General features: G+C 51.5%; 1 protein-coding gene across 1 annotated transcript in view; it reads left to right on the top strand.

Moving 5' to 3' along the window:
• Positions 1–1994: 1994 nt before the first annotated feature.
• CASP9 (caspase 9) overlaps positions 1995–13759 on the top strand; it is a gene marked incomplete at its 5' end in the record, with an annotated part of 19583 nt that continues 7818 nt past the window's right edge. The window contains 5 exon segments of the mRNA XM_014586560.2: positions 1995–2373; positions 8847–8881; positions 9751–9927; positions 10369–10458; positions 11933–12080. Of these exon segments, the coding sequence (XP_014442046.1) occupies positions 1995–2373; positions 8847–8881; positions 9751–9927; positions 10369–10458; positions 11933–12080 (829 nt within the window).

Here is a 13759-nt window from a genome sequence, read left to right on the forward strand (position 1 = left end):
GGGCGGCGGTGTGGGGGCGGAGCCTGGGGACGGACACGGCGGGTTGTGGGGCGGAGCCTGGGGCGTGACGTGACGCCAATTCTGGGACGGGACGCTGGTGCGAAGGCGAAGCCCAGCGGGCCGGGAGGGGGCGTTGTGGCCCGCCTTGGGGCGGGACCGAGATCGACGTCTGGTGCGGGGGCGGGGCGCAACGCGGTTGGGAGTTCCTGGCGCCGGGGCGGGACTCAGCGCCGGGGGCGGTCCAGGGTACCAGGCTCGGCGCAGCGGCCGAAGCCCGGAAGCGGACCGAGGCTGCTCTCAGCTCCCCGGTTCTACCCGCCATGGGCGAAGCTTACCGCCGTGTTTCCCTTATGGCTTCGAACCAGAGAATCCCAGCCATAATCTCGAGTGTTTGCTGGAGCCGCTCCATGGTGTACGCTGCTAGGGCTCGTGTTTCCTGCGAGGAAGGGGGCGTGTGTGGTTTTCCTTCTCTAGTGTAGAAGTTCCAGACACCCCTTTGGCTTCAAACTGCCTGGGAGTGTGTCCTTGTGCAAATCACGCGTCCTCTTTGAGCCTCAGTGATAGTGTCATGAGGGCTAAATACGTTGTGAAACAGTGTGATGCCGGGAGTAGAGGAAGCGCTCGACGTGCGCTGTCTTTGGCCCGCTATATAGTCAGTTTGTTTCCTAAGGGTCTGGGAAATGAGGGGGCCAAAGACAGCGCACGTCCCCTGCAGGTAATGGAGATAATAATAAGGTCAAACCTTTGTGATTTTCTTTTTTCACTTTCATATCTTTCATTTGGTCCTCACCGCAGGCCTGTGAGGATATAGCACTGTTTTCTACTGTGAGGTGCAGTGATGTGAGTGCTTGGCTTGGCCCAGTTAAGGAGTCTTTAACAGGAGAATGTGGTCAAGGGTCATATGGGTAATTAACCGATTAGCAGTGAAAGAGTCTATGAGCACTTGCTGTGTGGTGGATACTGGGGAATGAAAGTGGTTTGAGGCCTCGGTCTTGCCTTCAGACATATTCACAGGGATGGTAAGTTCAGTGTCACAGAGGCCCCCGTGGGCACTGTGGGCAGCCTTTATACGGCCCCACCTCAGCTGAGCCGGTCATCTGAGCATGATCCCAGCAGCATGCCGGCCCAGTGCTGCAGATATTTCACATTCGTAAAAGTTTATTTTATTCATGATAGTGAGTGTGTGTGTACGAGAGAGAAGGGACCATCCTCATGAGTCTCCTGCCACGATCCCTTCCCCCAGCTGTCTGGGGTGCTAGGATCCTGGGCATCTGTGCCCTGGGTACATTTCAGGTTGACTTGGCCAGAGCGCTAACCTCGTGGTTGGCCGAACGGCTTTCCACACTGTGGGTTGATATGCTACCGACTGTGCCATTAGATTGGTCCTCTTTCACAGTGTGAGAGAATCTGCCCCGACTTCAAATATTAGTAGCAAATCCAGAATTTAAAGTAAAAGCTTGTGACCAGCAGATGGTGTAACAGTTACATCACTGGACTCCCCTATACTCGACTGTGGTTCAAGTCCCAGACCCAGTGACTTAAACTCACGCTGGGCCTGTGTACATGCGTGCCCAAAATTCCAAGAGGAGAATGAAGAAGGGATTGCGGTGTGGTCATCACCCCGAGGTGGTGGTGGTGTGATTTCTCACTTTCTATCTGTCTCTCCAGTGAGTGCACGTGTCCTATAGCAAAAACAAATTTTTCTCCCCCCCAAAAAAAGAGAGAGAGAAGCTCTCTTTGCTGTGTCTGCATCCCCACCAGATGTCTGCTTCTTGAGATCTGAGACTGCTCGCTGCCGCAGTAGATGTTTCCACAATACCGAATGTGTAGACAAGCAAAGGCTGCTGACTCGCGTACGCCCAGTGAGCCTGCTGGCTCGCGTGTACACACACAGCTGATTGTTTAGACTTACCCTGGGTGGGAAATGGGGGTCAAGTTAAGGGCCAATATGAACACATATGAGTGATTAGTGTCTTGTCTTTCTTTCCAAACAGCAGGCAGGCTCTGGGTCTCGGGGCGATCAGGCCAGGCAACTGGTCACAGATCTAGAGACCCGAGGGAGTCAGGCCCTTCCTCTGTTCATCTCCTGCCTGGAGGACACAGGCCAGGACTCTCTGGCTTCACTCCTACGAACGAGTAGGCAAGCAGCAAAGCGGGATCCGGAGGCCATCAGATCCCTGGACCTTGTGTCTGTGGAACTCAAACCAGAAGAACTGAGAGGGGTGAAGCATCCATCAAAGCCAACCCAGGGAAACCTCACCCCAGTGGTGCTGGGGCCCGAGGAGCTCTGGCCCCCCAAGCTCAGACCGGAGGTTCTCAGACCAGAAGTCTCTAGGCCAGTGGATGTTGGTCCTGGAGGATTCGGTGATGGCTGTGAGTATTTTTAAAAATTTTATTTATTCATTCATTTCTTTTAATTTGACCAAAGAGAGACAGAGAGAGAGAAAAAGAGAAAGCCAGCTACCAGGTCCAGGACTTGAACCGTACTTGGCCATGTGGGAGTGTCTAGTGCTTTAACCACCACACTGCCTGCTGGTCCCCATGGCTGTGAGTATTGAGAGAAGGGTTGGTGGGCAGGCAGATGGGATGAGTGGTCACTGGGAAGTTGCACAGCTGGTACAGCTGGGTAGGCTGAAATGTAAAATTTAATTTTGCTGTTGTCTGTCTGTCTGTCTTTCTTCCTTCCTTCCTTCCTTTCCTTTTTTGAGAGGTTTTTGTTATAGTGTGCCATGTGCTCGCCAGAAAGACAGAGAGAGACTAAGAGACAGAAAGCGAGAAATCATCCCTCAGGGAATGGCCACGCCGCAATCCCTTCTCCTTCATTCTCCTCTCAGGATCTTGGGTACGCATGCACACATGCCCAGTATGAGTTTAAACCACCGGGTCTGGGACTCGAACCGCGGTTGACTACATGGGAGTCCAGAGACCTAGCCATTACACCAACCGCTGGTCCCTTGCTGCTGTCTTTCTGGGTGTTCATAGGGATGGGTAGAATATTCTGAGGGTCTTCAGGAGATTTAATTCTGGCAGCCTCTCCTCTGGAAGGCATGTGCCGAAGTCTGTTTTGGATGTGCAAGGTCTCAGTGTTTCCAGCCCAGCTGTTTTTGAGAACTTGCCGTTGAGTCTGAGTCTGGTGGGGAAGTGGGACTATCCTGTGTCTGGGGATGGGAGTAAGGTCTCTCTTTGTCGAGTGTCTGCCAGCACCTGCATATGTGGTAGAAGCCCTTCCATCCTTCTCTCACTGACAGCCCTGCAAAAGAGGTATCACTGGACCCATCCTTATTAATGAGGAAATTGAGGTTCAGGGAACTTAGATAATTGGCATGAGGGCACAAGGCTACATCCAACATAATGGATAAATCTCAGGAAAATGGCTGGATGATTTCTACTTATGTGTACACACAGGTAACTAATACCCGGGTCATGAAGGCATGAACATCCAGGTGTCCTGTGGGACTCTCTTGCCTCCTCCATCTTGTCCCACTCCTCCTCACCCAGGGTAATTGCTGTTCTGAGCTCTATCACCGTAGACCCCTTGTGCTTATCTTGAACTTGAATATAAATGAAATCCTACCATATGTACTCTTTTGAGTCTGACTTCTTTCACCCATCATTACGCCAATGAAATTCATTTGTATTGTTGTGCATATCAGTAGTATGGATTTGTTCAACCTTTTTATTTTTTTTTTTAAAGAACTGCTTATTTAATTTTATTCATTATTATCATTATTTTTAAATTCGCTATGAGGCACATGAGTGCACCAGAAAGAGAGAGAGAGAGTGGGTGAAAAAGTAAACCACTAGCTAGGACTCAGATGGCCTGGCCATGTGGGAGTCCAGTGCCTTAAACACCAGGCCACTTGCTGGCCCCTCATCTTCTTTTTTTTTTTTTTGAGAGGTTTTTGCTATAGGGCGCGTGTGCTCGCCAGACAGACAGAGAGATAGAAAGCAAGAAATCACCCCCCAGGGGGGATGGCCATGCTGCAATCCCTTCTCCTCCATTCTCCTCTCGGGATCTTGGGCACGCATGCACACGTGCCCGGTGTGAGTTTAAGCCACCGGGTCCAGGACTCAAACCGTGGTTGACTACATGGGAGTCCAGCGACATAGCCATTATGCTAACTGCTGGTCCCCTCCTCATCTTCTTTTGATGGACATTATATGTTGTTTCTACACTGGCCTTCCAGGTGCAGTTGTCTGACTAGGGAGTATGGTTTGAGAAAGGGGATTTCTCTAGACCTTTTCTAAGTCTTCTGGTTTACTAGAGCATCTCGACCATCATCCCTGATGCTGCTGAGGGATGTCCTTTCCAGGTGTGAGTGTTAGGCTGCTGAGTACTGCACAGAAATATTTCTCAAGGTAAGTTTCAAGGGGACTCACCAAGGAAGAGTCCTGAGGTCCAGAACTCTGCACAGGTTACAGCAGTAAAATGTGGTGCTCTGTGAGGACGACCACACAGGAAAGTTTCAGACTTACATTTGTAGACCTCCCTGAGTGCTTTGAGCATAGGCATGCTCATGATCCAGGTCTGGCAGGGGTAGGGGTGGATTGGGGCATCAAGACCCTGTTGGGGGCACTGTTTCTCTGTCTCTTCTTCTCTGTCTCTCGCTTATAGAAGAAATGAATAAATTTAAGAAAAAAAAAAAGAGAAAAGTTCAGTAATCATATAAGTGGGAAAATCTGGCTGAACATGGGGGAGGATTGCAATGTGAAGGCCCTGTCATGGGTACTTTGTCTCTCTCTCACTCATGGAATAAATAAACTAAAAATAAAACAAAACAAAAATCTAATCTCACCCAGAAACAATCTCAAAGATACACCACAAAATAAATTTAACCGAGTATCTGGGCACCCTGTGATCCAGTCAAGGTGCGTTTTAACATTAGCCATCACTGTGGCTTTCTCTGCTCTGCCTTACTTGGGTAGGAACTGCCTTAAAAGTGGAAGTTGACTTTTCAGCCCTACCTGCTTCTTAGGGCCTTTCTTCTGGGACTTCTGTACGTAACTACTCGTTACTTTAAAGCTCTGAGTCTCCTCTGGCAAATGGAGATAGGTGACAGTACTTATTATTTATTTTTCTGGAGAGGTTTTTGCTATAGGGCGCGTGCGCTCGCTGACAGACAGAGACAGAGAGACAGAAAGCGAGAAATCACCCCCAGGGAGGATGGCCACGCCATAGTCCCTTCTCCTCCATTCTCCTCTCGGGATCTTGGGCACACACGTACACGCACCTGGCGTGAGTTTTAAGCCACCGGGTCTGGGACGCGAACTGCTGTCGACTACATGGGAGTCCAGCAACATAGCCATTATGCTAACTGCTGGTCCCGACAGTACTTATTTTTTGCAAGGACTGCTGTGATGAGTGAGTGAGGTAGCATGTGGAAAGGACTTCACGGGCTTTGCATTGCGTGAGCACTTGGTCAGTTTGGTAGCTCCACTTCCTTTGTGGTTTCTGAATTGCCAAGGGCTGCTGGTGGAAATGCGACATCTACGTCATTCCACTTGGGCAGCAGTGAGGATGTACTTTCCTTCCTGTGTTGGAGACACGAGCATATGTCCAGTGACTCTCTCTGGTGACTGTTTTTTTTTTTTTTTGAGAGATTTTAGCTATAGGCCCCCCGGCTCTCCAGAGATACAAAAAGTGAGAAATCATCCCCCGGGGGGAATGGCCACATTGCAATCCCTTCTCCTCCAGTCTCCTCTCAGGATTTTGAGCATGCATGCATATGTACCCAGCATGAGTCTCAAACCATCAAGTGTGGGATTTAAGTGCAGTTGGCCATGTGGGAGTCCAGTGCCTTACCCACCCATGCCACCTGCTAGCCCGATGACTTATTCTTTTCTACACATACTTAACCTTGCATGAGAGCTGTCCCCATGGGAGCTGCCATTTTGGGAGAAACTGTTTCAATGCATAGTGTATCTGACCGTGTCATGCTGTGCCTCCTAGCCTTTGTGCTGTGCCCTCTGCCTGGAATGCCTTTCTTACTGTACAGGGAGGCTAATCTGAGCAAACATGGTGACCTTTAGACACATGCAGAAACACGGTTCTATGGACAGTCATTTGCAGGGTCGTAAATGCCATTAACATGTGAATATGCTAGTTGCCCATGTTTCTGGAACTGCAATCAGTATCGGTTAAAGGAAGCCACATGTGTTAATCAGAATTGAACTGAGAAGATTAGAGAAAACTTGGGAACCAGCAGTTAGCGTAATGGCTGTGGCGCTGGACTCCCACGTAGTCGATCGCAGTTCGCGTCTCGGACCCGGTGGCTTAAAACTCATGTCGGGTGTGTGTGCGTGCATGCCCAAGATCCCGAGAGGAGAATGGAGGAGAAGGGATTGCGGCATGACCATCCCCTCAGGGGGGTGATTTCTTGCTTTCTGTCTCTATGTTTCTCTCTGGCAAGCGCCCGCCCCCTGTAGTGAAAACCTCTCCCAAAAAAAAAAAAAGATTAGAGAAAATTTACATAGAACTACATGATGACAAGTGTATTCACATCTTCAGTCTATTAATGTCTGAAAACAACTGGTTATGCATTCCCCTTCCCTTCCCCCCCCCTTCTGCCCTTTAAAAGAATAAACCTGGAACTGGCTCAAGGTCGCAGGACACGTTTGTTCAGATGTGCAGAACACGGCATGTGGTGCCCAACATGGGGCATGAACCCAGGATCCTGAGATTAAGGGTCTTATGCTCTACACACTAAATTAGGAACAAACCACTGCCCTTTGGCCTAGAGCTCCCCTACTGTGACCCACTGCTTCCTAGTCAAACCTGCTTGCATATCAAAGAGTGCTACCAGAGAAAGGACATCCCCCACTTTAACCCTCCTCCAGAGAGCCTTGCATTACGTGGCAGATAGAGGAGAGGACAGGATGTTTTGGGATTTAGGTGATGTCCCGTTATAGAGACTCCAGACCCTGACAACCAGGGACAAAATCAGTGTCCATGTGAGCTGATATCTTTTAAAACTCTAGAAGAACTAAAGACGACTTGCACACAGCATGGTCCAAAGGTGGTGTTAGAGAGGGCTACTCAGTCTGCATTTAAGCCTAATGACTGGTGAGTGTTAGGCAAGGCAAGCTTGCTGGGAGGAGATTGTCTTTTGGAAGTTGGATTGGTCTGAGGAAGCCTGAGAGCAGGCGAATAGGAATCAACAACATGAAATATCTATCACGTTTGAAATGTTGCCTGGAATGGGAGCATGCCAGTACTGGTGCCCGAATTGGCTATATACCACAGGCATTTCAGCAGATTAACATTATGTGCTTGAGATGCTGGAGGAAGCTTCTCGGTCAGGATCGAGGGACACGGCACCTTGCCTCTTTCATTTTTAAAAAATTTATTCCATGTGAGAGACAGCAGCCCTCATAGGTCCCAATGCGATCTACTCCCCAGCCTCAGCTGGCTTGGATCATGGGCACATACATGTCCTTGTACTCAGGGAGGTTGGCCTCAGACTGGCAACCTTCTCATGTAGTCTTCCTCACAGAGTGTTGTGTTCTACCACTCTGCAATTTGGCCCCGCTAACTCTTTTGAGGGACACTAAGATTTTTGTTTGTTTGTTTGTTTCTGCCATAGGGCTCATGTGCTTGACAGAGAGAGAAAAAAAAAAATGAAGAGTGAGAAAGTGAGAAGTCACTCCCCAGGGGATGGCCATGCTGCATCCCTTCTCCTCCATTCTCCTCTTGGGATTTTGAGCTTGCACGCACATGTACACAGCATGATTTTCAAGCTGCTGGGTCCAGAACTCAAGCTGTGGTTGGCCGTGTGGTAGTCCAGCACCTTACCCACTATGCCCCCTGTTGGCCCCCTTTTAGCACTTGGTTGATTTGCTCCCTCCACGCACCCCCGTGGACCCTTAGAGAGCAGCCATTTTGTTTTGTGGTGCCTTCGTGCTAATTCAGGGAATGAGTGAATTCCTCTGTAGTGGATAGCTGTTATGTTTTTGGGTCATGGTGGAATTTTGGAAATGAGCAAACATTATCAAAATTATATCTGTGAACCAAAAAAGTCTTTGGTTCAAGGTAAAACCATGTCTGGGTGGAAAAATGGGATGTGACTGCTTTTAAACTGGCAAGAGAATCGTTCCCAGCAGGAAGACGAGACACGCTAAGCAAGGAATGGGACCCTCGTTGGGACAGGACTAGACTCCACTAGAAGAAAAAAAATCTCATGACTTTGTTGGCTGGTGATCAGTTGCATTTTTGCTAGTTGACATGAAAAGTCTTTGGACATTGAAGGAAAGTGACCTTCTTTCCTCCTTTATGCACTCTGTGTGCTGGGCCCTACGCACCCTGCAGACAGGAGTATCTGCTCTCTCGGAGCTTTCCTTACCCCTTTCTGTTCTGAAATGTTGTGTAATGAAATGCCTTTGCCTTTGCTCTGTGTCTGTTTTTCGCACAGTGGGATGTTTTCAACGTAGTCCATGGCATTGCACGAATCGGTAGCTTGTTCCTTGTCGTGCTGTGTGATGTTGCCTCGTGTGGAGGTGTCCCAGTTTGTCTCTCCATCAGCTTCTGGCTGGGTTGGTTGTTTCCAGCAGGGGCGTAATGAGTAAGTGGACATTTTTGGCCACGTCTTCTTATGCCCACACGCGCTCATTTCTCTTGGACGTTATGTACTTACAGGTGGGCTTGCTGGTCAGGGGAGGCGTGTGTTGCTTTTATTAGAAACTTCCAGACAGTTCTCCAAGGTGACTGGACTGCTTGGCTCTCTCACCTCCAGAGCTGGAGGGTCCCTGAGTTCCTGCACCTCTCTGATTTCGCAGGGGTGTCCTCACATAGTCCCTGGCCTCTCCTCTTAGACCCCGACATTCATGCTTCCCTGTCTCTGTCCCTGCAGGTGCTCAGGGGAGCTCAAGGGGAAATGCAGACTTGGTGAGTCTTCATGGGGCTCAGACCCGTGGCCTGGGCTCTGGGCCTCTGCTCTCCACCCTGCCACTTTTCCCTGCAGCTGTATCTGGAGCCCAGGGAACCAACCTGGCTGGGGAGTGGGGTCTCGGTCCCTGCCTTTCATGGCCCCCTGACCCTGTTCTGTCCCCCCTGCTGTCCCTCCCCTGTCACAGTCTCAGGGTTACACCTAGCAAGGGTGGGCAGCAGCCTCAGCGGTGGCACCCCCCATACCAGGTCACTACTCCCTCACCCATGTGTCAGTGGCTCTTGTGTGCCAACCCTGGGCTCCATGCTGGGGCTTCCTGGGAAGAGACCACACGTGCCTCTAGCCCTTGTGGGCTGTCAGTCTCACAGAGAGAGAAGTTAGGCAAATGAGCGTGTATCTTCATACAGCGTAAGTGCCCTAAATCCGGACGGCTGCTCTGGGAGACAGTTACCAGGGAATGGGTCTGGGAGGGAAACAGCCTCTGACGCTCCGGGGCTGGGCCTGGGCACAGTCTGTGACAGCTCTCAGGAGCGCCTGGGTGGGAGCCACTGGACTGAGTGACAGTAAGGCCTTTTAGGGTGGCTGTGTAGGGGCTGTTGGGTTTCTCAGCCAGCAGCTGCCATCGCTGAACCCTGAGGTGGGAGCTCATTGGCTCTCCAGGGTAGCCGCATGGCTAGCGCGTGCCCGCCTGTCTCAGCGGGCTCCGTTCTCTTCTGCCTGGACTGCTGGGTGGAGGCCCTGCTGCTCCTCCAGGGGAGGGCCGGCCCCGCTCTCTGTCCCATCCCTCCAGACAGTCAGGTGAGAACCAGGGTGCTCTCCCTAGGGGTGCCGTGAGGCCCTGGGCTCACACGGATTCCCGTTTGGGCAGGCGTACGTCCTGGACGCGGACCCTTGTGGCTACTGCCTGGTCATCAACAACGTGAACTTCTGCCCCGAGTCAGGGCTCGGCTCCCGCACCGGCTCCAACGTGGACTGTGAGAAGGTGCAGCGCCGCTTCCGCCTGCTGCACTTCATGGTCGAGGTGCAGTGCGACCTGACCGCCAAGGTACAGTCCCCGTCCATGGAGGGCGCTGGGACAACAGCACTGCCCTGCGAGGGACTCCCCCATGAGCCCTTACCTCTGCAGGACTGTGGGAGGCAGTGTGGCCAGGTGGTTCCAGGTTTAAGCTGCAGACTCAGACATGTCTGGGTCTGAGGACTGGCTCGTGGCTACCTGACCTGTGCCTGTTTCCTTGTCTAGAAAGCAAGAATGAATGATTCCCGCCTCATCGAGTTGTCATGAGGATTAAACAAACTGCCCTAGTATGGCACCCTTTCCCCAAGACTCGTGGCTGTTATCACGGTGTGGCTTGTTTCTTCAGTGCTGGCCCTGGGAGCAGGGAAAATACTCTCCCCAGGCCTGCTGACTGGGCCCTCGCTGCCTGGAAGGACCAGAGCAGGGCCTGCCCGTCGATGCTTCTGGCTCACCTGCCACTTTCTCTTGTAGAAAATGCTCCAGGCTCTGGTGCAGCTGGCACAGCGGGACCACGGCGCTCTGGACTGCTGCGTGGTGGTCATCCTCTCCCACGGCAGTCAGGTGGGAGCCCCCCCACAGCCTGCTCCCTGCCCCTGTTCCTTCCTGTGTCCAAAAACCCTCTTGGCTTTGTGGGAAAGACCTGCCCACCTCCTGTGTTTTCTTGGGAGCCATCTGGTCCCCCGAGCATGTGCCTTCCTGGGTGGGGTGGTGTTCCTGGGAGGCAGAGAGGGGGACAAGTTCTGCCACCGAGCTCCTCCCCCGGATTTTGTTCAGAGCCCATAGGGCTTGCAGAGTCCTTAGCTTCTGCCCTGGACCTCTGGGGTGTTCCAGGCCCTTTGCTGCTGGCTGGCACTCAGGACGCCGGGACCCACTCTGGGCTTGGTTACCGACGTGCTGGGTCATCATAGCCAAGCTCCTACCACTTCAGGGCTCAGTCTCCTTCCTCATCTTGTAAATCGGGGAGTTGGACAGATCAGCAGTCACCGGCTGCAGCTGTAGTTCCCTGTGGCCTGGCAGATTTCAGGTGTGTCCTGCTTTCTAGAGTGGGCTGGAATTGAACTTGGGCCTCCCAGGTGACCTCAGCCTGGTGAGCGGCAGTGTCTGGTGTGCTACAGTGGCTGGGCACGAGAATCAGTTCTTCCAAGTTCAAGGTGGTGCCGATGCTGCGGGTCCTGGGGCAGCGCTGTGAGAAGCCCTGGACTAGCGGTTAGGCCCCAGCCCCTACACTCTCATGGGTTTGAGCTCCCTTGAATAGATGCTGATCAGGGATGTCCCAGAACCAAGCTGCTCCATCTAAACCGTGTGTCCCTGTCTGGGGCCTTCTGAATTTGGGGCTCCCATGAAGCCTCTGAACAGGCCATTTGCTTTTTTTCCAGCCTCTTAATTTTTTTTCTTGGAGACATTTTTGCTATAGAGCATGCATGCTTGTCAGAGAGACAGAGCGAGAAATCACTCCTCAGTGGGGGATGGCTACACCACAATCCCTCCTCTTCCATTCTTCTCTCGGAATTTTCGGCATGCACGCACACATGCCTGGCATGAGTTTTAAGCCACTGGGTCTGGGACTTGAACCACAGTCAACTACCTGGGAGTCCAGTGATGTAACCATTATGCCATGTGTTGGTTCCAACAGTATTTTTTTTTTAAAGAGATTTTTGCTTTAGGGCATGTATGCTCGCTGGAGAGACAGAGAGACAGAAAGTGCATCCTGTGTGAAGCTTTTACTTATTTATTTTTTAAGAATTATTATTTTTAACTTAATTTTTAAAAAATTTGACCACAGAGGGATAGAGTGAGAGGGAGAGAGAGCAAGAGAGAAAGTGAGAAAGCAAGCCACCAGTTCCGGCACTCCAACCGCGGTCAACTGTGTGGGAGTCTGTACCCTTAACCACCATGCCACCTGCCAGCCCCACACACTGCGAGTTTTAAGCTGCCAGGTCTGGGACTCAAACCACGGTTGCCCATGTGAGAGTTAAGCACCTTAACCACTATACCACCTGCTGGCCCCTTGTAACCAGTGTTCTTTGTCACCTAGGTCAGCCATTTCCAGTTCCCGGGGGCCGTCTATGGCACAGATGGGTGTCTTGTGTCTGTTGAGAAAATCGTGAACATCTTCAATGGGACCAGCTGCCCCAGCCTCAGAGGAAAGCCCAAGGTGTTTTTCATCCAGGCATGCGGTGGGGGTAAGCAGCTCCTCGGCTTCTGGGATGGATCTGGTGGGGATGAGCCGCCACCTGCTGCTTCTCCATCCAGCCCCTTGGTGTTCATGGGCTCTCTCCAGGCAGTCAGGGGGTCCCGACATCACTGCTGTCTGTCTGGCCTCACCTCCACCAGACTAGGGCAGGCCTCTGCTCACCTACTTTATGGAGATTGGAGGCTTCTGTCTCACGAAGCAGCAGCCTTGTGGGCTTGGGTAACTTCGACAGTGCCTATGCCAAGGACTTGGCCAGAACTAACCAACCAAGCAGAGCAGGGAGGATAGCCGGTGTTTCCCTGCCCTCGTCCTCATCCCCCTGAGCTCCTTCAGCTCGGCCCCTTCCCACCGTCCCTGAGAAGGGAGATTCCTGCAGAATCCAGTTACTAGAATCCCTAAGAGCCCAAGTCCTGAGGACTCAAGGAACTCTCAAAGGTTACCTAGATCCCTTCAGTTTTACTCTATGCCCTGATTAAAAACGGACCCCTACTTCACTGTTGCCTCATTTTCTTTTAAAATGAAGAAAGAGGAGAGAGGAAAGCTCTGGATTTCCTGGCTTGTGGGTCATGATAGCAACAGTAGGGAACACGAGGCATTCTCTCCCCGGAAGTCCCCTCTGCCTGGGCGGTCCAGGGCCTGGGACATCTGAAAGGCATTATCAGTTCCTGCCTCCTTACCCGAAGTGACCTTATTATACCACAGAGCTGTCAGTTTGTCCAGGCGGCACTGCACACACTAGCCCCTGTGACGTGGATATGGCTGGTGTGTTTCTTTTCTTTTTTTTAAGGAATTATTTAATTTAACCTTTATTTATTTATTCATTTATTTCATATTAATTTGACATTAATTTGACTAGAGAGGAGCAGAGTGAGAGAGAGAGAGAGAAAGAGAGAGCACGTAAGAAAGCAAGCCACCAGGTCCGGGATTTGAACCGTGGTTGACTGTGTGGGAATCCAACACCCTTAACCACCATGCCAGCTGCTGGCCCCACTGCTGGTGTTTCTTGTGCACTTGTTCACCTGTCTCACGCTGCTCCACTTTGGCAGGGTATGGTGGCCCACAGCCAGGCAGGGACTCTGGTCACATTGTTCTTCCAGTCAGGGTTTACTGAGCACCTGTACTCACCGGGCTGGGGTTTGGTGCTGGGATAGCAGGAGTCTCTGTGCTTGGAATGTATAGTTTGACATGAACCGTATCGGGCACTGTCACGACCCATGCTTGTAACCTGGCCACTGGCGATCGAGAACACTGGGCTAAATCCTGGCTTGGCTACGTACTCGCTAGAGGTCCCAGCACATGGGCCGTAACAGCCTACCTTGTGGCATTACTGTGATTACTGTGGTAGTGTTTGGTGCACTGTTGACCGTGTGTACTGTGCAACGGTTCTTTTTTTTTTTTTAAGAATTACTTTATTTGGGACCAGCAGTTAGCATAATGGCTATGTTGCTGAACTCCCACGTAGTCGACCGTAGTTCGAGTTCCGGACCTGGTGGCTTAAACTCATGCCAGGTGCGTGTGCGTGTGTGCCCGAGATCCCGAGAGGAGAATGGAGCAGGAGGGATTGCGGTGTGGCCATCCGCCCTGGGGGGTGATTTCTCACTTTCTGTCTCTCTGTCTCTCTCTGTCTTTCTGGCAAGCACACGTGTCCTATAGCAAAAACCTCTCCAA

Source organism: Tupaia chinensis, unplaced genomic scaffold (genome assembly GCF_000334495.1).
Source record: "Tupaia chinensis unplaced genomic scaffold, TupChi_1.0 Scaffold000146_1, whole genome shotgun sequence".
NCBI lineage: Eukaryota > Metazoa > Chordata > Mammalia > Scandentia > Tupaiidae > Tupaia > Tupaia belangeri.